At 42.9% G+C, this 27972-nt stretch overlaps 1 protein-coding gene across 2 annotated transcripts; it reads left to right on the forward strand.

Annotated features, from left to right (window-relative positions):
• Window positions 1–1068: 1068 nt before the first annotated feature.
• On the forward strand, window positions 1069–27848 carry SLC25A46 (solute carrier family 25 member 46). 2 transcript variants are annotated; one of them, XM_084833856.1, is made up of 8 exons: window positions 1069–1412; window positions 5484–5526; window positions 10338–10395; window positions 10742–10819; window positions 11069–11169; window positions 18595–18651; window positions 19634–19691; window positions 25387–27848. In XM_084833856.1, exons 1-8 carry the CDS (start codon window positions 1172–1174, stop codon window positions 25963–25965), a joined length of 1215 nt encoding a protein of 404 aa, XP_084689982.1. In that variant the 5' UTR covers window positions 1069–1171; the 3' UTR covers window positions 25966–27848. The 2 variants fall into 2 exon arrangements, with proteins under 2 accessions (XP_084689982.1, XP_084689983.1); XM_084833857.1 differs by having other exon boundaries at window positions 5489–5526.
• Window positions 27849–27972: the final 124 nt, after the last annotated feature.

Genomic DNA, 27972 nt, shown 5'->3' on the forward strand with positions numbered 1-27972 from the left:
AATAACCAGACGCACCGGAGATACATTTTTTTAAATCGTTGATGATATGCGTCTAATAGTTGTGTAGAAGAGGACATAAGAGCAACTGCTGCTTGTCCTGTAGGAGTGAAGAGAGAAAAGCTGTATCAGCGGAAATTCCCTCTCCTACACTGTTCACAGCACAACTATTAAGAGTACAGGAGCTCAGAAGGACGATCTGAACCTGCCTTCTCCAACTTAATGCCTCCCATTTGTATTGGACTACAACTCCCAGCATGCCTTGGCGGACCTGCGTAAGTTGTCTTTAACAGTGAGACGCTATGCGTGTTTCGTCAGAAGCAAGTCCCGCTGTCGTCAGTGCGGCTTATTCCCCGGTTGCATATGACTGCAGTCCTAAACCTGGAAGTAAATCTGATTGAACTCAGTGGGTTGGGGGAAGCTTACACCTTCGTATTATGTATGGGGGATTTTGGACTGTAGACGCAAACAAGCCCACTTCTAACTCCCAATGCCGACTATTGCAGCGTTGTTATACGCCTACTCTCTCAGCCTCAGCCAGACACTCCATCAAAAATAAGGATATCATATTAGACAATACTGCAGGGTTGTTGTAAACCACTCTCAGCTTAATCCCCCAACGGTCCTACAATATGGGGATGATGGAAGGTTTTGGCATTGGAATTTGCATAGGTAAGGTTATTTTTTAAATGTTTAGGAACTCAAAGGGAAGTAAACGTTTCACACGAAATAAAACCCAAGCTAAAAAGTGTAAGAGCTCCTCTCTTTCCTGGTAACTTTTATTTCGGTAGGGATATGCTGGTGCTGTGCCCAGTAATAACTGTTCTAAAATTCTGAATTTCTCTATAAATTTCTATGGGCAGGCAGCGCCCCACCCATTAAAAATTGCTTCTCCAATGAGAAACAGGAAATCGCTATAGAGACAACGAGGTTCCCCTCTCACCGCTTCTTATCTCTATATTACGAGGCCCCAGACTGACCGAACGAACGACGTCCCGCCCCATCCCCACTTTCGCCCGTGTCACATGACCATCTGCTGAGCTTCACGGCGGTGGTGTTTTGCTTCCGGTTGGCGCCCGGAAGTGAGGTCCGGGGCGTGAAGTCCGAGGACATTGCGTTGGGGTCTTCCCTGGTGCTGTCGCTTGTTAGCGTTCCCCCCGTTCGGCTCTCTCCGATGCATCCGAGGCGCCCCGAGGGCTTCGACGGCCTGGGCTACCGGGGCGGCCGAGAGGAGCCGGGGGGCTTCGCGGCTAAGTCGGACTTAGGCCACTGGGTCAGTACCCCGCCTGACATCCCCGGCAGCCGTAACCTGCACTGGGGAGAGAAGACCCCGCAGTTCGCCGCAGGGACCCCGCTGGGGGCGGCGGCTGGGCTTAACGAGGACCTTTATGCCGGAGGCGCTGGCGCCAGCTCTGGTACGTCAAATGAGGAGGGAGCGACGAGCATAGGTTGCGCGGGCCGGGCCTCTGCCCGAAGGTGGTAGGCCGCGCCGGGAGTGGGAGAGCTGCCAAGGGGGCAGAGGATGCCGCAGGCGCCTCACGCACCTTAGTCCTGGCCTTGCCAAGGGTCCCTTATTTGTCCGAACTGCTTGTTAAAAATACACACAGTACTTACAGAGACCACGGTGCACGCTCCGATATGCTTCAGGTTGTTCCCACTGCTGTCGCCATGTTGCAGAAACAAACTGCACGCACCGCGATTCCGTTATTTCTGGGAATCTTGGGCTGGAAACCACCCCACCCCACCCCCAATCTCTCTTCAACAGTGGGGTGTTCTGGTTTCGGGCGGGGGGATGACAGTGACTGTGTTGAGGATGCTTGATCACAGATGAGGTACCTCCTGGCATGCTGAACAACAGCTACACTTGAGAGAGTTAAAGAGGTCTTTTTTTTTCTCACCTTCATTTCTGATTCATAGTTAGATGGGAAGACATATTAAATAATTAGTTTCAGTTCTTGGATAAGTAGCGTTTAACTCATTGTTGACTAATGTCTTGGGGATGTTGTCTAGCCCCTTCTCTGTAGCTAATTTCTCGGGGCTAGCATCTCTTCTTTTATCTTCTCTCTTGAATTGCACATGCTCGCTTTATTGGTAGCAAGGTACTCTGTATTGGAGACAGAATATGTCTGGATGTTAGAAAGAATTAGCTGTCTAAAGCAATATATTTTGAGTAAGCTGGGTTGTAGAATTAGAGCTACTTTGAAGTAGCTGCATATATTTAAAAATTGGCTTAGGAGTGTGAGCATGCCAGTGCTGGTTCTAGGTTATTGGGGCTCTTGGCAATAGCTGGAGCAGGGGGTGGGCATACTTCTTGGTGCAGTCCTCCCCCATTGCACTGCTGAAAAAGAGAGAAGGCTAGCAGGTGGACAAGACTGGTGAAGTACTTGCATTCCCTGTCTGGCCAACACAGCAGGGTTAGTAGCTGCCTCATTGTCTCTCACTCACCTACACTCTTCCGCTGGTGGCATGTCAGTGCGGGCTGGGCCCCCTGTTATGCTCCCTAGAGACGGCCAGAGACAGTGAGAGCAACCACAGCTTCTGTATACTTACACAGTTACTCTGGGCAGCCTCGCTGTACCCAATCCTCCCTGTCAGGCTGACCATAGAAGGAGGGTATGAGAGTATGTAGAGGCTCCCAATGGGAGAGGGCAGGCAAATGTTCAGAAGCAGCAGTGACCACTTAACAACAATCACTCCCTCAGTCTTTCCCACCATGCCTCCCAGAGCAACAGCTGTTCCTCTCACTCACCTGCACTCTTCTGGGCAGCACAACATGAGGATTTAGCCCAACTGTGGCTGCTCCTCACTGGGCCCAAACCTCCCTGCTGTACAGCCTGGGTGCTGTTGCACTCATGTCCTACTTGTGGGTTTCCCACTGATAGCTATTCGGTCACTGCCTGAACAGAATGCTGGACTAGATGGTCCCTTGGTCTGATCTAGCATGGTTCTTCTTATGTTCTTATTGGCATATTGCTTACCTTTGTGGAGTAGTTGTTTTTTATTGAGGATTTATTGTGTTTGATTGTGGATTTTATTGCTGTTGGCCATCTTAGATTTTTTTGTGGAAAGGCAGAATATAAAGGTAACAAATAAATAAAATACAAATAAGAGGCAGATCTTGGAAAAGTGAGGGGAAGAAGACACTATTTCTACTGCCTCTGCACAATATCTCTCTTGCTCACACTCCCTCCCACACACACCTACCCCTCAGCAGCATGGCAAGGAGGACTGGGCAAGTGATAGTTGTAAGAAGCGGGAAGGCTTCCTCTTGGAGGTTCTATCAACCTGTCTGCACAGAGATCTTCAGGTGAGGTTCCTCTGTGGATGCCCCTGACATGTAAAATAAGGTGGGTGGCAGCCAGGGGGAGGGCATTTTTGTTGCTAGCCCTTACCTCTGAATTCCTTCTCCAGGAAGGCCTTCCTGGTGCTTATTTCATTGTTCTGGAACTGAGCAAAGACATTTCTATTTTCCCAGACTATTAAAAACTTGTAATGCTCTTTTAAGCTGCTATAAGTTTCTGTTTTTGCTGACTGTTTTGTACTGTGCTGCTGTAGTGTTGTTGTTTTAGATGTGGGCTTTTGTAAGACTGTATTTTTAGTTTGTTTGTAAGCTGTCCTGGCAATGCCAAGTAGCACTGAAGATGCAAGGCATAAGATCTAGATATTAAATAATAAATACCTGCTTGCTCACTCTTTCTCTTTGGGCAGTACAATAAAGAGGATTGGCTCTTTGGACTCAGTCTCCATTACTGCACAACCTGGAGGTATGGGTGAGTGAAAGGATTAAGCTGTATTTCATGCACAAGCAGCTGACTTTGCCAGCTTGCACACTTGTGCTCTCCCTCTGCTGCTGTGTTCAGAACTGGGCCCACTAACCACAATCCTCCATGGTGCACCATGAAAGAGAGCAAGCAAGTGGGCAGAGACAGTGGCTTGTGTTCTTTCTCTTCTCTGGGGAGTGTGGTAAGGCCTAGTCTTCCCTGCTGCACCATCCAGAGGGCAAGAAAGTAAGTGAGAAGAGGCAGCGGATGGCCTTCTACCTTCCCTCCTTCACGTGCACACTCTAGGCAGACCTGTAGCCCTCCCCACTGTGCCAACCAAGAGATAGTATAAGCAGGCAGAAACAAAAGCAGTTGCCTCCACTTGTTCACCTGTGCTCTTCCTCCAGATGCCCCAGTAGACCCAATCCTTACCTTTTCACCTCCCAAAGTGCAAGGGCAGGCTACTCTTCCTGGCAACTGCTAGTCATTCAGTTGAATGGGCATTTGAACAGTAGCTGTCCTGTGCTATCTGTCCATTGAACTGGAATGTGATGGAGACCAGGAAGTGTTCCTGTGCAAAGCATAGAGTAGCAGCTAGAACAGAGTATCCCTCCCCTCTAGAGGGACAAAACCTCCCAGGAGCTGCTTCATGGCAGCAGCAGGAGGTCAGTGGCTTGTGCCAGTAGGTCCTCCTTAGGCATTGGTGCCTTGGTGCCTTGGCAGCTGCTGAATGAGGCCAACCTCAGATGCTGGCCCTATTTATATCTACTGTCCTTCTAACTAGCTCAGCGCAGAGTAAATGGGAGTAGGTTAAGCTGAGAGAATGTGACTGGCCCAGGATCATCCAGTAAGTGTTATGACACAGTAAACATAGTATTAGGCAAATGTTTGCCCCACTTTTGTCATAGACGCAAACAAAAGTATCAGATTGCATAAGGAAATTTGATACTGGTTTATCAGATTTACAAATACCCTTGTATTTGTCCATTTACCAAATTAATGCATATCCTGCAGTAGGTTACATCTACCTACAATTTATTAGGTACACAGCAAACAATGTGAAAAGCAAACAATTATGAAAGCAAACAATTATGTTTGCTTATGAAAGCAAACAATTTGTAAGATTTGTTGTATTGGCACTTGCTGATTGTGACAAAATCACAATGCTTGCCATGTGGGCTTTATATTACTCTTTATATGTGTTTGCTGTGTTAAATACAGCCCAGATAAGTTAGGGTTAACTGTTTGGTAGTGAGTTAAAGGTGAGAGGGGTGTGTGTGTGTAGACTGAGTTTATAAAAGGCAGTAGCGGACAGTTGGTTGGACAGGGCCTTAGGGTTTGACTAAGCTACATCTAGATAGCAAGGTTGTTGGAATAGGAGTTAAAAGCGGCAGGGTAAGACCAGGAACTGAGTGAGTAAATATTAAGTAAACTTTAATTCATTTGTTTTTAAATTATAAAATCCCACGTCTTGTTCATCTTTCTGTGCTACCAATACCGTTCATATTTCCTGGGTCCTTCTCCTGGCTGTGTAAAGAGAACCAATTAGGCATATTGGGTGTCTCTTTTACCTGGTGAATTTAGGGGCTGAAGCTTGTGGGACAGTGAGGACAGCTGTCCCAAAGCAAAGGCAGACAGACCTGAGGGTGGGTTACGTCACACTGCTCTTTTTGCTGTTTGTTTAAAAGTATACATTAGTGGTTTATCTGTCCACCTGTCTTTCAGAACAGTTGAATCGGTTTGCAGGCTTTGGAATTGGCCTGGCAAGGTAAGATCTTTATTCTGTCATTGCTAACATTAAAAAATGCAAAAGCATTTTTTCCAAAATCTGTTTTGCCATTTGTTATGTTGAATAGGCATATGCAAATCAAGGGCTAAATGTTGTCATAACGCCTTACACAGAATGATAGAGTTTGCTATCACCTTTCACAAATTTCTTTCTTTATTAAAGTGTTTATATACTTTCTTTTCCAATTGTTTAAAATGGTTTACAAACAAGTAATAAAAATAGGTAAAACAAAGACAATATCAAAACATTACCAACAAAATATCAACCTGGTGTCCTTCAGATATTTTGGACTACAATTCCTATCAACCTCAGGAGCTTGGGTAGTGGTCAGGGATTATGAGAGTCTCAGTCCAAACAATGATGTGGGTTTTTGAGAAAATTTTGAATTGGAAAAGTTTCCAGTGCAAATTAGATTAATTTGCTTAGGCTCACTTGCATAGGAAAATTCTCAGTTTGCCATGGAAAATGTTCTGATGCCCTAAAGCAGGGGTGGGCAGCTTGTGGCTCTCCAGATGCTTTGGCCTACAGCTATCATGATCCCTCACCATTGGCTATGCTGGCTAGAGCTGATGAGAGCTGTAGGCCAAAATCTGAAGGACAACAAGTCGTTGTCCCCCACCCTTAGACAGGTCTAATTTAGCAAGGTTATTTTAGTTGTATTTAGTAAACAACAAAGGTTTAAAAAGTTTTAAAAGTCCCAGTACACCACAAATCTAGCCACAGTGGTTTATGCTTTGGTAACATCCCAGTTGAATTACTACAATGCATTCTATGTGGGGCTGCCCTTGAAGACAACTTTGAAGCTTCAGCTAATGCAGAATGTGGTGGCCAGAACTGTAACCAGTTCAGCTAAGCAGAATCATATTACACAGATTCTGAAGGAGCCACACTGGCTACCTATTAACATCCCAATTCAAAGTGCTGGTGCTTAACCATTAAAGCCCTAAGTGGCAGGAGCGCCTCTCCCTATATCAGCCTGTCCATGCATTAAGATCGTCAACGGAGGCTGTTCTCCGTGTACCTTTGGTGCATTATGTGACAACAAGGGAGAAATCCTCTATTGTGTTCTCCATGTACCTTTGGTGCATTATGTGACAACAAGGGAGAAATCCTCTATTGTGGCACCCTGATTGTGGAACACCATCCCCATGAAGGTATTGCTGGTGCTGGCATGTACTCTTTTTGGCACTAGGTCAAACCCTGTTAGTTTGCCCAGGTATTTTAAATTGGTTGATGTGAGTTGTCTATTATATATGTATTTGCCTGCCCTTTATTGTTGTATATCAATATTTGATGCTTTATTGTTTTTATTAAATATTGGGTTTTGATTATAATTTTTGTATACCACCCTCGTAGCTGTGGATGAAGGATGGTATAAAATTATTATAAATAAAGGAGAGTAGATCAAAATGAGCCAAGCAGTTGATTCTGACACTGCCAGTTTAGATTCTGCCCTAATGGCTGTATCCAATTCTGACTGAATATGAGCAACATTATTAGCAAAGACACTAGCAAAGGCACCTTTGGAGTCCCTGGAAGGTGAACCATCTTAGGGTTTAATACACAACCTGGAAAAGCTCCGCTACACAGAGAAAAATGACTTCTTCGTTGCAAATGGGCTTTATGGCATGATCGATCGCATTCTGCATAAGTTTTCTACCACCAGTGTTCTTCTCAACGAACCATCTAGTTCCCTGACTCCTCTGTAAACTGGAAAGTTGAGCACCCTATGAAGCATAAGAAGAGGAAGTTCTAATATTATATATGTCTTTTACAGCATTCCCCAATTCCATATCCTCCAGATGTGTTAGATTATGAATCCCATCATCCCCAGCCAGCACGGCTAATGGACATGCTGCCTGGGAATAACGGGAGTTGTAGTGCAGTACATTTGGAGTATGCCATGTTGGGGAATGCTGGTCTATTACTTAAGTAGTATTACTTTAGTTAGTGCTGGAATTTTGAACAGCATGAGTATACAAATAAGAACAGTATAGTTCATATGAAACACAGTTAGAAAAATACAGTACAGTTTACTTATATAGCAGCATCTATGTACATTTATACCATAGAACTGTTACTACAGAAGCCTTGGGGGGTCTCGCTTCATTGTGTGTGGGAGTGGCAAATTGGGCAGGAAACACAAGAGGCAGTGTTGGCCCCGCAAAAGGCATCACAGTTCTCAGACCACCCTCTCAGGATGAACTGTACAAACCAAAATGTGCACACGCACACCTTTCTGTGGGGGTGGGCCTTACCAGTTGGCCATTGCTACTGCGGCTGTTTTAACTGCTGCTCTTCAAAGTTTCCATGGTGACCATATGGGAAAGTAGCCCCTCCCTGTGGAAGTGTGCTACCTAGCAACCAGGGCCTGGTAGACCCAGATGTTTTGATCCCTAGTGCGCAGAGCATCTCCTCACCTGTACACAGTACGCAGCTCAGGGCTCTTCCCAGTAGCAGAGGAGACTGATGAAGCCTTGGCGGCAGATAATAATGTAAGATGGCTGCTCGCCAGGCCTTAGATGTTGGCTGCCGATTTGCTCATTTTTGTATATATTACAATGCGTTTTATCCAACTCAGACAGTCCGCCAGTGGAACAGAAGCTTCTAGCAGAATGGTTTCCCCTCCCCCCTGCACTCCCCCACACATCCCCCAAATCTACTCCAGATGGTTGGGAGACTCTCTGGCTCAGATTTGGAAGTCACGCAGCAGGGGGTTGCAGGAGGGAAGTCTTCTCATGCGACATCGGATTTAATCCAATGGTTTGCATAGCTCATGTAGATAATGTGGAAATTGAATATGTCACATAACTGGAATCTCCTCTAGGCCATCTGTATTTGTCAGACTTGGGATTTGTGTTGTAGTTGTGGGAAAAGCTTTGTTCTGCTGTTTCGCTTTTGTAGTGCTGAGCTAACTAGATGTTAGTGTTGGACGGATTGGTCTGCCACACAGCTTTGGGAACAGGGTGGATAGGTAAGGGTGTAGAACTCTTTCCCTCTCCCTGAACCTTCCTCCTGCAAAGTGTTTTTCTCCCTGCTGGGCTCCCTGCCATGAAAAATGCAAGAAGAGGCTTTTCCATTTTAAATGGCCACACAGCCCCACTTTGCAGCTGGGTTGGGCTACTGTCAAATCTGGTTAGCACCTAAGTTATCATCTTATCTAATAAATGATGTGTACTTGGCCAGACATGGTTCCCATATTGAACCATTCTTCTTCCACTTTGCATTTCTAATTAATATTGGGGGGAGTCTCCTCAGGTCCTGGATGAGTTCACACTTCCCCCAAACGAGCAACTGTGTAGGCCAGGGATGCTTGGATTGCTGCTTGATGCCTGGGTGATAGCAGTGGTAAGGAGTGCCTTTTATAGCTTCATTTGTTGAATTGACTTCTTCATCTCAGCTAACAATTTGGCCATCATCATCCAAGCATTGGTAACCTCCCATTAAGATTACTGCAGTACCTTTTACCTGGAGATACACTTGAAAATGGATTGGAAGCTTCAGCTAGTGCAAACTTCCTCAACTCATCTTTAGATAACTAGTCACCGAGAGCAGATAACACCGATACTAGCTCAGCTGCAATGGCTGCTTGTTTGTTTCTAGACCTCATGCAAGTCAGTGGCGACTGAAGCTCTAAATAACCTAGGTCAGGCATTCCATAGGAACATCCCTTTATGTTCCTCCCTGCTTCCTAAGATCTGAGGGAGAGACCTGCTTTGTCTTCTGTCACTTGCCCAAATAACATCTGTAAGGACCAGGAGAAAGGACTCTTGTTCCCATGCTGCGATTTGTTGCTAAGGGAAACTCACCTGACCAACTCTTGAATTGTTTCCCACCAGCTAGTAACACTTTTATATCAGTAAGCTTTTCCTTGGTGTTAAGTAGAATTGCATAGTCATGATGTTCTGTTTTGTTACTCATATTTCTCTGTTGAGTATGCTGCTACCTTTATTATTTAACTTTTCCCTTGCTTATTATATTTAGGGCACAATCCTATGGGGATAGGCGGCTGCCTCCGAACTCGGAGGTGACCACCTATCCAATGCAGGGCAGGAGAAGCACGGAGTGGATTGTTCCCTCTCCACTTCTCCTGCCCTGCATTTGCAGCCAGACAGCCGATTTCGGCTGTCTAGCCACAGGAAAGCGGAGCAGGGGAGGAGGCTGCCAGATGACACATGGGGTGTGTCATACAAGTATTTCCACCTTCCCCGCCCTGGAACACCTTGATTTGGCCACGCCGCACTCTTCTGAGTGTGGAGCACGGGGCCGTTCCACGCTGCCTGCGAGGCAGCGCAGAAGAGGGGGAAGGTCAGTTCCCGGAAAACCACATATCCTGTGACCATCTAGCTGCTGACTAGTGGCCATAGGATTGCTCCCTAAGCCTTTTAAATATTTTTATACCTGTATTTATTAATGAGCTATTTTAAATTTTATGCTGTTTAATTTCTGTTGTTTTAGTATAATTTTTTTTTGTATCTGTTTTATTGTAAGCTGTTTCAGTTTCCTGGGCACCAGAACAACTCATTAATATTAGTAATAAAAAATGATATGAGTTAACATGAAGAGAACTGAGTGGTTTCAAAAGGTTATGTAAAGTTTTACTTCTTAGTTCTGTCTACTGTAGAAGTTAATCTGGTAAATGGCCACCTAACTTCAGAGTACTAGAGCATTTTAATAAAAAATCTAAAACTTACCAAAGTTACATAGCTTACTAAAGCCAAGAAAAAAGCACATGTGTCCTAGTATTAATTTGAGAAACTTTACTATTTAAAACAATTGTTTTTCCAAAGTTTGTTTACAGAGAATGTGCTGGCTCATCCTTGCATAGTTCTGCGTCGGCAGTGCCAGGTAAATAATCTGAGTTACTGTTCTAAATGTTTCTGTTCACCTCTTTTAGACTGCAATCCTAAACACACTTTCCTGAGCATAAGTGCCATTGAACATAATGGAGCTTATGTCTGAGTAAACATAGATAGGGTTGTGCTGTTAGTACTGAATTTAATGTAATCTAAAATGCTGGGTTTGATTTGATATTCAAGTTGTAATTTAAATGTGCTATTTGGATAACAATGTAACATTAATTGCATATGGGTGATTCAATACATTTTGAAGAAAATAGACAAGAAGGTGTTGGCCAATGATAGCGTAAATAATAGCTACCTATTTTATAATCTGGTGTATTCATTTTTTACAGGTTAATTACCATGCCAAGAATTATCATCTCACTCCATTTACGATCATCAATATTATGTATAGCATCAACAAGACCCAGGTTAGTATTTCGTGTCGAGCTGCATTTCTCTTATGTGAAATGTATGTACTTCACAAGTGTTTACAGGAGACAGGGAAAAGTCAGCTAGTCATGCGCTGCTTTAAGTATGATGTTTTTCATATGATTCACTGGTATCAAAATATGGTATATAATACAAGCATGCACAGAAGTTACTGTAGAGTAATATTTTGTGAAATACTGGATTAGATTCATCCAAATATTTTCTTCAAACTTTAATTTAAATTTCAGGGGCCCAGAGCTCTTTGGAAAGGAATGGGGAGCACTTTTATTGTTCAGGGCATAACCCTTGGGGCAGAAGGTATCATCAGTGAATTCACACCGTTGCCAAGGTATTGTCATTTTTTCTCTCATCCTTATGGTGAATAAAACATTAGTATTTGTTAGTATGACTTTGCGAATTGTTCAGAAAGTTTTAATCAAGCCACTACTATATATGTGGGCAGTCTTTTGCATGTGTGGTAAATACTCTCTCTGAGTCACACTCACTGACATATTGAAATATTGTATGTGTGTCATACATTCAACTGATCTCTGTGATAACAGTATATTTACCAAAACGGCATAATTGGGAACTTTACAAAGGTGGGATAGCCTTGTTTATACAAAGCAGTATATCCCTTCCAGCTAACTAGCTATTCATTCTATGCCCCCAAGGTTACCTATGCTTATCTGTACTGAATGAGTATTATTTCCTATCACATTCCAGAGCTGTGTATAAATGGCTTCATAATTCACATTTAAATCTGCTACCAATCTTGCATTCTTATTATGCTAAAGATGCAGTCATATCATTGTCTTCAAATCAAATATTTTCAGTAGTGAGTTCCATGTGAATATCTAAAATAAACATAAACTTGTAATACATATGTAACCAATCAGAGTAAATGTTCTTAGAGGGTAGTGAAAATGCATGCAAGATTCCTTTGGTCTAAAAAGGGAGATATTTTTACAGACTAAGCCTGAAGATATTGTATGAGGTCATCTTGTCCATGCTTACCCCGCCCCCCATGTTTCTTTTGTTTCTTCCTCTGTCTACCCCTACCAATATCCCTGTCTATCCAGTGAGGGGCCATTCACAAACATTTATCTTTGTGCATAAATTTTCCCTATATTCACAACAGCCTGCTACAGGAAACAGAATAACCCAGCAGACTGTAAGAGCAGACTGTCAACTCAACAGTAGGCCACTTGCCTGCTGCTGCACTTGTGGTCTTTGCCACTTCCACCCCCTTCCAACTGTTGTGGAAGGGGATCACTTTCCAGATACCCTCATTCCTCCACCTCCTGATTGCTTATTTCTGCTAGGGGAAGGAAGGGATCTGAGTATTACTATATTCTAGAATCTTACAAATGGAGACCTAAACTGAAAGAAAAATTATGTCTGCAAGGCAGATGTCCTCCTTGATACATTAAAATTTAAGTCAAATTACAGAATTGTAGGAATAGGCAATATCTGTCATGCCTAACATTGCTTATATATTATCTACCAAATGGCAATATAGTATCTATGATCAATCCAAAATACAATGTGCCACAAGCAGAGGTGAGGAAGACATAAGATCCCAGACAAGTAATATGCTGAATAAATCCAAATTGGTAAAAGCATGCTATGCTAGAATGTTCTGGATATTGGGAAAAATACTATCCAGCAGTCATTTTAAGTCTAATCTATGTTAATTAAGGCATTACCTTAACTCTTGTATTAGCAGAAAGAACCATGTGGAGGAAGCTGCTTAATTCTTTGCTATAAGCCGTATGGCCTTGTAATTCTGTTTAGAAAAAAACTCCTTTTTTCTAATTGGAACTGCACATTTCAGAGTTAGCTTGAATTAGTCCTGTTATGGTAGATGTGTATGGCCAGAGGTGATTGCAGCTTATACTTAGGAACACTACTAAAATAATTGTAAATTACAAATTGTGAATGTCCTTGTAGAATTACAGGAGATGATATTGAAAATAGTGATTTAAAGAGCAGCAAAAGAGTCAGCATTATGACCAGAGATGGAATAAGCAGCTGAGAGCCTGTGGGCCAAGTTTGCTATAAACGTGGTCCTATAGGAAGATGGCAGTTGAGCAGCCCAAAAAGTAATCTCTGTTGACTTAGAAGCAGAATGCCCGTGGGTGGGTTTGCATGACATGACAACCCACCCTGCAAATAAGCTGTGCCGTGTAGGTTGTTCACAGAACAACCCATGGTGTGCACGATAGACAACTGGACTCGCTGTGGGTTGTTCTTTCTCTCCTTGCCCCTAGGACCTCTGACTGGTATCCCAGTGTCTTGTCTGCCCATCCTGTCCCGTCCCCCTCCCCGCTTTGATCATGACTTCTTTTCGTTCCCTGGCTTTTCTTTCTTTTTTTTTTTAAATGGACTCTGAAATTTGCACAAATGGGGATTTGTCAGTCTTTCAGAAGTGTGCAATTCAATACCCCTAGGTCTCCAGCTACTTGAGAAAGGGAAGATCTAGGCTCCCTTGCTTTTTGCAGCTCCCATACAGAGCAGTTACTGCCACAATTACTGTAAATGGAGCTGCAAAAAGGGGTGGGGAGCCTAGATTTTCCCTTTCTCGGGTAGCTGGAGACTTAGGGAAGTGTTGAATGGAACCATGACACCGAGAAGTGTCAGCTAAACACTTAGAACTCAGAGGATCACCTTGCTAAGTGGGCAATATTGCCCCCTCCCCCTTTTGGTGCACTTCTCCCGATCTTTCTCCCTTTTTCCAACATGTCACTGTCAGTGATGTGCAAATTAACCTATATGCAGTCTCATGCTGTCAATTTCCTTGTATATTTCCTACTGCACTTCATTTCTTGACAGCTGAAGCTTACAAGGGCATTGGCAAGGCAAGGCTGTGCTCATTGGACAGCCATAAATGCACACTTGTGCACTTCCAAAAGACTGACAAAAAAAATAAACAAAATTATGGCCCCCATTTGCGCAAATTTCTGGGTCGAAGAAAAAAGGATTGGCAAACGAGTAACCACCCCTCCAAAGTGCCAAGGAACACTTGAGCCAGCACAGGGGGATGTGATCGGGAAGAGCGGCACGGCGTTTTGCCTGATCACTGCAACCCACAATGAAATTGCTCTCCTGGGTTCAGATGACACGACAACCCCATTGTGGGTTAAATAACCCTTACAACCAGCCATGGGTTGTCCGTGTGGCTTGTTACCCCAAAATAAGCCACCCTATGGGGAGCAGTCCAGGTTCACATGACACAACTGTCAAGAACAATGATCCCGCTTTCTCCAGCCATCAAGCTAGGCCCAGCAAGCACATATGATATAAACACCTGTGAACAGTTACCTCACTGTAGCTCCCAGCTCCTGGTGTGCAAGGTCAGGCAGAGACTCCGTTAATTGGGACAGTGATAATAACCTGGTGGGAAGACTGTGTCCCTTCTGTGGTGGAGTGAGAAGCTTGGAGTCCAGGTCTAGGACTGGCTGCGTAAAAACTGCCCTGGGTTGCCAATAAACCTGGGTTGTTCCACAGTAGCAACAACAGAATGACTCCCCGGTTCCTAAATTATACTGCTGAAATGGAGAATGCTTGGGGTAACCAGGAGTGTTTTTTGTGTGAAACAACTGTGAGTTCCATCCAGTTCTTAGGGTACTCAGAACAATAAAACTGGGTTTTATTGGGTTGCAATAAAAGGGGTCTAGGCGAAGGTGTAGCTGTCTCCCCTCTTATAGCTACATTCTGGTGTGTTAGGCTGCTGGCAAGTATCCTTTCCTGGGAGGCCTTTACTTTGGTAATGAGTAGGTAGGGTAGCCAGCATTTTATTGTTTTGCTTGGTTGTACTGTCTCAAAGGCTCTCTGAATGTTATACTTCATGTAATCTTGTATTCCCATTTCCCCTCTCCCCTTAACTTTCCCCTTTTAATAAACCTTATTCAATCTTAGAGTTGAGCATACTTCCTTCTGGGTAAACCTCTGTGCTAAGTCCAGTGCCAATTGGCTGGTGAGGGTGGCTACTGGGTTATCATTTGGGGACAACGACCTGAGGTGGTCTTGCCCACCTTGCAGGGAGGCTGGGATTAATTCCAACCTTCCTTCACAATGGCAACCCACTGAGGCGCGTTACCCATGATGGTTTGTCGTGTTGTGTGAACCTAGTGAGTGTCTTCGGCAAACCTGTTCTAAATAAATCTGTACATGTCTTTAAGAAACTGTGTATCTGTTGTGGGATGTAATTGTATAAATAGTAATTGAATCTTCCTGTGGAGTAGAGCTTTTCTTTAAGGCAGGCATGGGCAAAAGGTAGATTTAGATCTACTGGTAGATCTCTGGGTGATTTGCAGAAGATCTGCAAGAATTCTGACTCCCAGTTGTTCCACAGTAGCAACAACAGAATGACTCCCCGGTTCCTAAATTATACTGCTGAAATGGAGAATGCTTGGGGTAACCAGGAGTGTTTTTTGTGTGAAACAACTGTGAGTTCCATCCAGTTCTTAGGGTACTCAGAACAAATTCTTGGTCTCAGAATTACTTAATTTTTTATTTTATTTGTGATATTTATATACCGCTGAATATAATAAAATCAGCAGTTTGCAATATTAAAAACACAACATTAAAACATAGCATTAAAAACAGTATCAACTACAGTAAAAAAAAAATCAGGGAGTAGTAAAATAGAGTGGCATAATTAATTTACAACCCAGGGAAAGCCTGGGTGAACAAGTGTGTTTTCAGGAGCCCTTTAAAAGAGGTCACATTTTCTACCTCCCAGACTACACAAAGGAGGATTTTCCAGATGGTGGGTGCCACTACAGAGAAGGCCCGCTGTCTGGGTACTTCATGGCGACATTCCGTTCATTTTGGAATGACCAGCAAGGCCTCCTCTGCTGGTCTTAAAGATCACCTGGGTATATATAAGGGAAGGTGGTCTGCTAGGTATCCTGGTCCCTAGCAGGTTGTTTAGGGCTTTATATGACTATAACATAACCTTGTACATGACTCGATAGCTAATAGGCAGCCAGTGCAGTTCTTTAGCCACAGGTGTTATGTGAGCATAGCTAGGTGTCCCAGTGAGCACCCTGGCTGCTGCATTCAGCACTAGCTGCAGCTTCTGAACCATGCATGAGGGCAGCCCCACATAGAGTGCATTGCAGTAATTTAATCGTGAGGTTACCAGTGCATAGATCACCATGGCTAGGCTATCCCTATCCAGGAACTGGTGTAGTTGACGTACCAACTGAAGTTGGTAATGGGTGCTCCAGGCCACCGAAGCCACCTGGGCCTCCAGTGACAAAGATGGATCCAGGAGCACCCCCAAACTATGGACCTGCTCCTTCAGAGGCTGTACAACCCCATCCAGAACAGGCAAACACCCCAGTTACCGAACTTGGGAACTGCCAGCCCATAGAGTCTCTGTCTTGTCGGGATTCAGCTTCAGTTTATTGGCCCTCATCCAAGCCATAACTGCATCCAGGCACCAGTTCATGACATGCATGGCCTCTCCCAATTCAGATGTCACAGAGAAATAGAGCTGGGTGTCGTCAGCATACTGGTGACACCTTGCCCCAAATCTCCTGATGACCACACCCAACGGCTTCTTGCAGATATTTTTTAAAAGTTGGGGATAAGATGGTGCTCTGTGGCACCCCACAATTCAACTGCCATGGGGCTGAGCATCACCCAATGCTGTTCTTTGGAACCGACCCTGCAAATATGAGTCAAACCACTGTAGAACAGTGCTTCCAACTCCCAAATCATAGAGGTGGTCCAGGAGGATATCATGGTCAATGGTATCAAAGGTCGCTGAGAGATTGAGAAGTAACAGGGTCGCACTCTCCCTACCCCTCTCCTGAAGAAGACCATCCATCAGGGCAACCAAGGCCAATTCCATCCCAAAACTGGGCCTGAACCCAGACCGTAATGGATACAGATAATCAGTTTCATTCTAGAGCACCTGCAGCTGAGATGCCACTGCTCTCTTGAGCATCTTACTCAGAAACGGGGTATTTGCGACCCGATGATAGTTAGCATAGATCTCTGGATCAAGGGAAAGTTTTTTCAGGAGTGGTCATACCACTGTCTACTTCAAGGAAGTAGGGACCACACCATCATGCAGTGATGTGTTCACCACTCCCCTGATCATCCGGTCAGCCCTCCGTGGCTACCACAAATAAGCCATGATGGGCAAGTGTTGAGAGAGCATGTGGTCGGTCGAACAGATGGAAGCTTCTTGTCCACATCCTCAGGCTCCAAAAACTGAAATTGATCCCACAAAACAGGATAAGATAATGCACTGGACACCTCAACAGACACTGCATCAATAGCGGTGTTCAAGTCAGCATAATTTTGTATCAGGATCTAATTAGTGGATCTTGGGATTTTAGTAAAACTCAAAGTAAATCCAGCAAGCCTGACATCTGCCCGCCCTCTCCCCTGCTTTAAGGCATGTTTCCCTCTGATACACACTGAAGCTAAATGCACTTCAAATTATCAGATTCTGTCTGCTGAAAGTGCAGATTAACAATGGCAGTGTCCCCATATTCAGACTGAAAAAGAGTTGACCTTGAGTAGCTTATGCTATTCCTTAACAGGACTTCTGCTGGCCTGTATCGCAGCCAGTTGAGTTGTGTTAGCTGTCGGGTAGATCAGAGCTGATTATTGGATGGGTCACAGCAATTGGATGATTGCTGTGCTGCAACAGCTTTGCGAAGCAGACCAGTTGCGTACACTTCTGTCTAAGCAGTAGGTTTATGTGATCACCTCCCCTTTTCTCTAACTCTGGCCAGGAAGGAAAGTCCAGAACTCCAAGTGGTGACCAGCTACCCCAGTCATTGCAGGCAAGGTAGCTTGCTTTCCTCTTATTGCCCTTTACTCACAAGCAGGGAGGTGAATCTGAGTGGCTAGGCAGGTAAAACAGAAGGCTCTTGTGGGATTGTTGGAAACTTGCAATTAAACCTCTGGTCAAAATTGAAAGAAGATGTTTGTAAAAGGAATATGATAAGTCAAAAAGGGAAAGCATAATGGGTACTTGAAAATCAACATTTAAAAAAAGCTTCCTAACCTACACTAAACTCCCGGAAATAAAATACAGTGAGGGATCACCTGAGGAGTTTTAGCACATATCACATCTTCAGATGGTCAGAGGAGGCGATGAGGTGATCAGAGTAAGAAAAAGAATAAAGAATTATATTACAGCTTTATTATGTATTAAATCTGTAAAATCTGGACTAATAGTTTTGGCACTCAAAACAACTTAAACAAATTAGAGATCAATATCTTAATTATAGTAGACAATTAATTTTATATGTAGCATTTCAGAATGCATCTGAAGAGCAACACAAGCAGGATCTTGTGTTCACTTCTTTGCTGGGGAATGTTCTGCACATGCAGTGGCATTCCCATTACAGTGTTTTCCCAAAGTGGGACTGTATGGGGTGGCTCTGTTTACACAGAGCTTCCTAGGTAGTGGTGCCCCTGCAAGTCTGCTTTAGATCAGTGGAGGCTAGTGGCTCTGATTTTGGTGGGGCTGTGATTCCATTCTGGGTTTCAGTCAAAACCAGCCAGAACTCTAAAGGAGCTATCTAAGCTGCTGAACTCATTTGAGGGATACAGTTGAGCACCTTGGATAGCTCCTTTAAAGTTCTGGTTGGTTCTGACTGAAACCCAGAATGCCACCAGCCTCCACAGCTTTAGGTTATGTGTAGGTTCCTTTACTGTAAATGTAAAGCAGTGAGTGATGTTTATACTTGGAGTTTCTGTTGGTGACAGTTGATGGACAATTACTGCTTTTTTTTTCCAGAGAGCTTTCATATAAATGGAGTCCCAAGCAAATAGGAGGACACCTTATGCTGAAAGGGTAGGTGCTGCTGGAAAACACAACAGCCAGTGTGGTGTGGTGGTTAGAGTATTGGACTAGGACTGGAGAGATCTGGGTTCTAGCCCCCAACTCTGCCATGAAGCTCACTGTGAGTGACTGTGAGTCAATCAGTGACTCTCAGCCTAACCTACTTCACAGGGTTGCTGTGAAGATAAAATGGAGAGGAGGAGGATCATTTATGCTGCCTTGGGCTCCTTGGAGGAAAGGCGGGATATAAATGTAATAAATAAATAATATACTCCTAATTTTTATTACTGAAGGATGTTTATCATTACAGGTTTTGTAAATAATAACCAAAAATAAGTAGCAGTTCAATAGGCAAATAAGAGATATACATGGGAAATGCAGCAGGATATCTTGTTGTTGTTCGCAACCTGTAGTGTAACAGCTTCAAACCGAGCTAGTGTTTGGGACTTTCAGATCACCTTATCTTTGTATATGATAATGTATCTCTATCTTTCTCGGGTGGGGGGGGGGACATTTGAATAGATTGCTGCAGTCATGCGCTAGTGCATTGATACCCAGAGCGCGGACCTTTGGAGTTAAACTCTAATTTCTGAAGGACTTCTACTAACGAATGAATTGGAATAGAACTCACTGAAACATTGTACACAGGCAGTGGGCTTGAAGAAATGCAAAATATAATCCATTTTGATCTGCAAAATATAATCCATTTTGATCTGCTTAATACTGAGAAGTATTGCAATAGGAATCTGACGAAGTAATCTTGGGTGTGGATGGATAATATTAGTATTAGGGGGATTTTAAGAGTGAAATACCCAGGAAGCACCATCCCAAACCTAATCCAAATAATTGAACCCTAAGCTAATTTAGTATAAGTGGGACTAAATTGGCTTACATTGAAATGTCTCACCTTAACTGGATCATTGATTGGGCTGTTTAAAACTGTAGCAAATTACAGATGTCAGTATGAAATTATTAACTGTACTTATTCCTCTAGGTTGACTTGTGTGATAGCAATGCCTTTCTATTCAGCAAGCCTGATTGAAACTGTGCAAGTAAGTTTAAAGTGTTTTTTTCATGCCGGTGCAGGCTATTGCTTAGTGAATCAGAGTTGAAAGTATCCTAGCATCACCTGGTCTGAATGATTGTACTCTATCTTTATTTGTTTTCTTCCTGGAGGAAGAAAGGTGCCACTTCTCAAAGTATTACATACACAGCAAGATCAGATTTCTGGTTGCAGCCATTTGAAATACTAGTTCTTGAGTTGCTTCTTTTGAGAGGCAGGAATTATTTGCTATAAGAGTCCATTCACTTAATTTCTTTAAATGGCTGTACTTGAATTTTTTAAAGTTGTGAATGGCATGTGAATTTACAGAAGAACTTCCTTAATATATTGGACTAACTTTCTTTGAGAGTAATTGAGCCTGTATGTTTCATGAATCAGTGAATTGTTTCCTTCTTATTTTACTGCTTTTTCGTTTGCGTGGTTCCAGACCACTTGGTGGTGCACTCGTCACTTCAAGGTTTTGGTTTGGTTTGAAGCATAGTAGTTGCAGGACAAAAAGGAGCAGTATAGAAATGCCTTGATTCACATTTATATTCTATTAACCAACTATTTTATAGCAGCACTCATGGATGAAATTACTCTATATCTTCATGCTTCTGAAATACTATGTGAAGCTTTCCCCTCCATATTTTTGCCCCTGTGGCCTGATGATGTGGACAAGGTGCTGACAATGTGACCAACCATGTGCCCTCTCAATCCTTGCCCTCCTTGACTAGTAAAAGCTAGCGGGAGGATGGGGGGTGGTATGACTGGGTGGGTCCATAGTGTGATAAATGTGTCTTTACCGGAAGGGGTGGTGACTGCTGCCCTGAATGTGGTGACTGCAGTCACTCCAAAGAACCCACTCTAGGTTCAATGGTATTTGACAACTACCACTCGGTTGCAAATACCCCTTGCTTGGGAATGGTACTTGAAAGGGTTATGGTGGGAAAACTGCAGGGACTCTTGATGGATACCAATTAACTAGACCCATTTCAGTCTAGGTTCCAGCCTGGTTACAGGAGTGTATCAGCCTTAGGCGTCCTGATGGATGGCCTTTATTGAGAGTATGCAACAAGGTGGAGTGCTAATTCTGCTCAATCTCATCAGTTGTTGATACCATCGTCCTTAGTATCCTCTTGGACCAGTTCTGTGGGTTCGATGTTGGAGGCACTGTGTTACAGTGGTTCCTGTCCTACCTGCAGTCCTACCTACTTTCAGAGAATAACACTGGGTGAGTATTCCTCAGCTCCTTGACGACTGAGCTGTGGAGTTCTGCAGGCTACCAACTTATCCCCAATGTTGTTTGACAGGTATATGAAGCCTCAGGGAGCTTCATCTCCACTCATTAGGGGATTTGAAGTAAAATGCCTTCAATATGCTGATGGCATACAGCTCTATCTCCCTATGAGATCTGAATCAGGTGAGGCAGTGAAAGTCCTAGTTCACTGTCTGGACAACAATTTCGGGTCAGGGTATTGGAGAATGTGCCTTCTCCTTTATCAACCTCCCCAGTCACTGAGGTCATTGGATGTGGTGCTCCTGGTGGTTCTGCATGGACCTGAGCTCCGTTTAGAGCCACTCAGAGTAGAGTTGTTAGTGTACTGGCTCCCTCTCTCTGGAATTCCCTACTAGTTGATATTAGGCAGGTGCTAACGTAGCTTTGTTTTTGGCGTCTGCTAAAGACATTTTTATTTAAACAAGCTGTTTTTGAATGACCAGCCATGGTTTTATACAGTTTGATATAATTCGATTTGAAATATTTCTGTTCTTTTTTTTCTTTTCTTCTCTTTACTGACCACTGTTTGGGTATCTTTTTTAGATATAGGGCCAGCTCGCACAATCATCATAGGCTAAACAAGCTTGTTTAAGCCATGGCACGTGCTGGACGCAATTTGCATAATCAGTCACCCGGCTGCTGCTTGTCATGTCATCCAAACCTGGGCAGCATGGCTTGTTTGAGGGGGAAACAATCCTCAAATAATCCATGGGCTGTTGTTGGGTTATTTGGCGGTTCAGATCGTAGCCAGGCTTAAACAAGCCATGGCCACAACGATTGTCCAAACCAAGTTAGTGAGTGGCTTATAAATATTGTAAATAACTATTTTGAAAAAAATCTCTCCATGTGCCAGTTGGATCATCCAAAGGACTTTGGAATTAAAATTAAACACCTTTGTAGGATTGTTTGTTGGTTTCTAATTGAATTTCTCTTTAATGAGGAATAACAACAAAATGGGAATGAAAAAGTCCTCCTTCTCAGTGGTATGAAATGGCTGCTAGTATTGTGAGAAAAGCTTATGGTTAGAAACAAAGGTCAGGCTCCCAAAAACAGGTTCCAGACACATCTGCCACATTTTTTTCCCCTTGGGGACTAGAGGCTTCCTGTCCAAACTGTTTGATGGATACTATGATAGGTGGGAAGTGTTTGAGCAGGTTGAATAGGGAGATTTTGGTTTCCCAATATAGAGTTCCCCATTGCTGAAATACTTTACTACCTTTTTAATTAAAATTTGTTTTCTGGGTGTTGACACAATTGTGTTGGGGTTTATACATTGATACTAACTTCTGGTATTGTCAGTGACCTGGTTCACACATATCAGTTTAAAAAAACAATGGGTTATCGTGCACGAGCGGGAGAGCAAGCGAGTGCACAGCCTGCAGCAAGCCTGCCTTTTCTGCTTTTACCCATGGTTTGTTGTTCGGTTAACTGCTGGGTTGTTTAGCCCCCAAACCACCCAGCACTCTCGATTCAGATGTCATGTACAGCGGGAACTGATCATAGGTTGCTAAGTAGAAGTGGAAGATGTGGGCATTCTGCAGACAGCATGTACATGCTCCCTTTCATTTGTCCCCAACAACCCATCTGTTTTTAAACATGAACAGCTCTTATATTTATCAAACTAAACTCTACTCTTCCACCTTACATATGATTCTCAGGTGATCTTTGATCTAGGAAGCCGACAAGGTCAGACGTGATTAGCTGTACCAGTAGAATGTCCTACTGTGCTTTCTGGTCTTACTCTTGGGAGGGAAGGAGAGCCCATTTAATATTATGAATTACATAATATCAGTGTGAGCCTAAGAATTGCTGTCCAAGCGTGTTAATGTTTAGGAGGTTTTGAACCGGTTATTAAAAATATGTCATTACAGTGATGTCATAGTTGTGTCATGGTTGTCTTTTAGGATTCAGATATTTGAAATTGCATACTTCTGAAAGTTGCAATTTAAACCAATATTCTACATATTATTTAAGAATAAATATTGGGAGTGGGGGGAATACTGCCCATACTACTGGGTGTAGTATGTGGATGACTTGTCATAAAGATGATGAATTCCATCTTATATATATTGTATGTAACAGCCACAGATTGTTCCCCCAAAGTGGGGCAGAGTGGGAGAGCAAGAATCACATCAACATAGAAATAGGTTATAACTTTTTATTAGTTATATTATGCAGAGACCTACTTTTCATGTAACACTAACCCATGGTTTATTTAACCCAGTTTGTTGTCCTTCAAAGGGTTTGACCGGCTTCGGATGACACAATAGCCCACTGTGGGTTAATTAACACTTGAAGGGCCACAGTGTATGCCATCCACCATTATGAATGTGCAGTCCCCAGCCATAGTTTGTCGTATTGTCTGAACCCAGATTAACCCAGATTAAACACACACACACACACACACACACACACACTTGGTGGTATCGTAACTCCTGAACTTAGTCCATTTACATTTCATAAATTTAACATACATCATTATCACACCCAGTGTAGAAGTCATATGTATAAATAGTATATATGATACAACCGTTATTTAGATGGTATAAATAGAATGTATAAAACAGAATAGTATAAATAGCATTAATAACCAATTACCAGTAACATATGAAACGAGTATAGCACCATCAAGATGGGGAAGAATTCCAGAAAAGTGAAGTCCTTGGTGATCCCCAGTTTTTCCCAATGACTAGGCCATCTGCCCAAGCACTAGTAACCCCAGACTACTACACCCAGACTGCCAGATGCATCATGCTGCACCTGTAGGTCCATTTCTGCATTCTGAGCCAGAAAAAATTGTTATCACTACATCAGCCTGTTTGTCTTTATTTTATTTACAATATTTATATACCACACCACATCAAAAGATTTTGGAGCAGCTCCAGCTTCCAGACCAGTTTTAAGGGCAGTCTCACCCTGAGCACATTGCAGTAATCCAGTCTTGAGGTTACTAATGCCTGTACCACTGTGGCCAAGCTATCTGTGTCCAGGAGAGGCTGTAGCTGGCAAAACAGATGAAGCTGGTAAAAGGCATTCCAAGCTGCCTCCAGCGACAATAATGGATCTAGGAGAACACCCAGACTATGAACCCAATCTTTCAGAGGGAGTGCAGCCCTATCCAGAACAGGCAATGAGCCTATCTCTTAGACCCGAGACCCACTTTGTCATTGTTGTTGCTACCTTTTTCTCACACACATAACACCTCCATGCTAGGCTTAGTAAGAGGAAAATGTGTCTATGCAGCAGCCTTCCAAGATGTGCTCCTTGATTTTGTGTGGGGGAGATATGCTGGGGGGATATTTGGTGTTATAGGTGGTACTTTCTGACTCATCAGAATAATTTTGGCTGGGAAGTCGTAGCTCTTTGGTTACAGGTCCAGAGACTCCTTTTTGCCCTTCTACATATCTCCTCTCAGCAGGCCTGGAGTGTTAACTGCTACCTGCCAGAGCTGGGGACTCCTCAGTTGAGAAGGTCTCAATGAGCCTCTCTTGCTGATAGTCTCATCCCTACATTCTCAGTCGGTGCCCTGGAATTGTTCTTTTTGCACATCTTTTTCTTAGAAAAGCTGCTGCCCTAGCTTGTGCACTCCTGTTGCCCATCAGGTCCTTTTTGCACATGCTGGCGGTGCATGCTGGTTGCAGGGCCCAAGATGGTCCAAGCACTCCGTGATATGTTGTGCAGCTCAGGTCCCTCAAGCACCAAAATGCTCAATAAGTGCATGTGGCACCTGATTGGGTGTGCGCTGCCCTCTCTCGGGCAGCTCGTGCGATCAGGCCTGTGCCTCAGCAGCTCCTTCCTCTGGTGAGTGGAGGAGAGTGGGTCGACTTTCCTGGCTTGCAGCCTGCTATCCCCTTTGCAGGGCATGACCTGAACTACTCCATGATACTGAGAGAAGCAGTATGCCTGTGTGGCCTGGGCATAATTATTCTATGCATTCATCCAATAGAATCTGCTAAAAACCTCAGAGTTGGTGTGCTAGACACAGCACAGTTCTGTAGGGCAGGGCCAGCCCCAAGGCGTTTTGCTGCCTCAGGCGGAGCAGCAAGTGGCACGCCCACACACACTTCCCAGTCAAGGTGCATAACCATAGTACCCATGGCCAGCCAAGTTACTTTGGTATGTGAAGCAGAAAACCCCACAAGTACCTCTGTCCCTCCCTTGCACTATTATTATTATTATTATTATTAATAATAATAATAATAATAATAATAATAATATACTTGCTATCTTTTCATGGCACCCAAAATCCTGTGCCTCAGCCTGATGGTAGGCTTACTAACTTGAAAGGTTTTCGTTGCATGTGGATTATTATCCTATTACAGAAAGCTGATTATACTAAATTAGTTTAAATAAGCAGACCAATATTTGTTGCAGAGATCACAAAATCAGGACACTTACTCATTGTAAATACTGTGTTTTCTTACAGAGTGAAATAATTCGGGATAATCCTGGGATTCTGGATTGCCTGAAAGAGGGCATAGGCAGAGCAATGGGCTTTGGAGTGCCCCATAGCAAGCGGCTACTCCCTCTTCTGGCACTGACCTTTCCAACTGTTCTACATGGAGTTCTTCACTATATAATCAGTTCCTCTGTACAGAAGTTAGTCCTCCTCCTTCTAAAGAAAGAGAATTCCCCCAGCCTTCCAGCAGAGAACTCCAGCTCTGTGCAGAGCATGTTGGATGCTTATTTTCCAGAACTTATTGCTAGCTTTGCTGCCAGCCTTTGTGCAGATGTCATGCTCTATCCACTGGAGACAGTTCTGCACCGTCTTCATATTCAAGGGACACGCACCATCATTGACAATACGGACCTTGGGTATGAAGTTCTCCCTATCAATACTCAGTATGAAGGAATGAGAGACTGTATCAATGCCATAAAGCGTGAAGAAGGAATATTGGGGTTTTACAAAGGGTTTGGAGCCGTAGTTGTTCAATATACATTGCACGTAGCTGTATTGCAGTTCACTAAAATTCTTTATTCCACACTGCTGCAGAATGTTTCCTAAAAGCGAATGGATGTAGCCACATGGAAGGCCTCACACTCAGAGGATAGGTCAGCGAGTGAAATCTGTGAGATTAGAATCTGCAGTAATGGTTTTTCTTTATGCCACCTAGAATGTTCCTTTATAAATAGAGGCATATGTTCCCCTATGTCCTTTGCACAATACTTGACCAGAGGAAAAATGAAACATGTAAGCTTAGAGGGGCTTTAAAAATATGGAAATGTAAATAAAGTATTAGAAAATATTTTATAAATCTGTACAACTGTGTGAAGGATATAATTTTCAGATTGTTGTTGATAGATCTTAGACACAATCCTGTGGCAATTTCTCCTGCATAAGCTCCATTTGTAATGAATGTTAGCTATGCAAGAATGAGCTGTGCTCCTGTTTTTAAGGACTTCCCTGTTCTTAGAGGGACTTGCACTGAGGGTTGTGCCTTAGTTTCTAGATGTAACTTGAAATGCTAATTATTTTGTCTGCATTTGAATGCTTTCAGAAACCAATGAACTTTAACATTTCTGCTGAAGGGTTTTCCCATGTAATTGCTGTAACAAGGATTAAAGTCCTAATATTTTCTCAAGAGCGTTGCTGTGGTCAAGAATGTGAATGTAAAACTTATTGTTACTCATATTTTTCCACCTCAGATTCTTGTTGATTTACAAGTATGACATTGATTTCTTCATGATTTTCTGAAGAGAGTTACATGATGCCTAAAACACACACAACTGAATTGCTGTATCAGGTGTCTAAAAGAGAGATATCCTGTTTTGGCTATAGATGACTCCAAAATTCAATAAATTTAGAAAGCTAACAGTATGAGGCTTCAGAAAAATGTCATAATGGATAAATGGATGCATTGGACAACCACTATAGGCTGTTGCCCTAAGGGTTCTTGAGAGTAGGTTCTGTTGAAATACGAGATTTATTTTAAGTAAATATGTTCTAAATAACGTATAAGTCATATATCCCAAGATATGTCTTACTGATTTTGTGCATGAGTACAACAATCATGATCCTTGTTTTCAAATTTCACTCAAAAATATATAAAAAAAGCCTTGCTTACCTTTTAGTGTTACTCATCTTTTCCCTAAGATTCACATTCCTTTTACGGAACTCTGGCTGAACCTGGTAGCCATTCTAGTACACACCAGTCAACATCATCTCCACTTGTGAATTTAGCCTTTCAAATCCTTGCTTCGCTGTTCTTCTGGAATAGGTAGTTATAGAGCAGAGCTCTGTGGCCCATCAACATAATACATAACACTGAATTTTAATATACACCTTTATTTCTTTTCTAAAGTGTCTTTGGTTTTGTAAAAACTAATTCTGACCATTAAATACCTGTCTTTGCTTCTTTGTCCAGGCTTGATCTAATGGAGGTGTGTAGACAGACGTGTTTTCACAATGCACTAGCATGCTAGAAGAAAAACCTTTGAGAATTTCCTGCTTTTCTCATAAATTAACATGTGTTGTAAGAGACTTAATATCTGTGTGAATCCAGTGAATTAATGTTCAAATTCAGACTTGCTGTTAAAAAAAAACTTATTTCATGGACTGCATTTGTTACAAACAAACAATTCTGACACATGGAATGATCTATGAAAGAAAGGCAATTGTTTCAGTTGCTGTTAGCTAACTTTTGTGGGTGTCTTAAACAATTAGATGTTAGAATTGAGGATACAAGAAAACTGCAATTGTTGAAATATCTGGAGCGTTGGGCAGAATAAAGCAAACATTGTGAACAAGTTGCCTAAGAAGAGGAAATTCAGGACAAATTCTAGCTTTTTAAAGTATGTTGTAGATGTAATATTTTCATAATACTTCTAAAAGGACCTAGAATGTGTTGAAAGGGATGGTGCACTCTGTCAACTCTAAATAAAACTTTAAAAAAATATTGTGCTGTGATGAACCTCTGGGTCCCTATAACATAAGGAGTTTGTTTCACTAAACCTCTAGATAAGATTTAAAGAAAAACTGGTGCAAATGATGTTTTGGCATATCAGAAAACAG

This window comes from Heloderma suspectum, chromosome 2 (assembly GCF_057233095.1).
Source record: "Heloderma suspectum isolate Gila_16-S chromosome 2, 16-S_ref, whole genome shotgun sequence".
Taxonomy (NCBI): Eukaryota; Metazoa; Chordata; class Lepidosauria; order Squamata; family Helodermatidae; genus Heloderma; species Heloderma suspectum.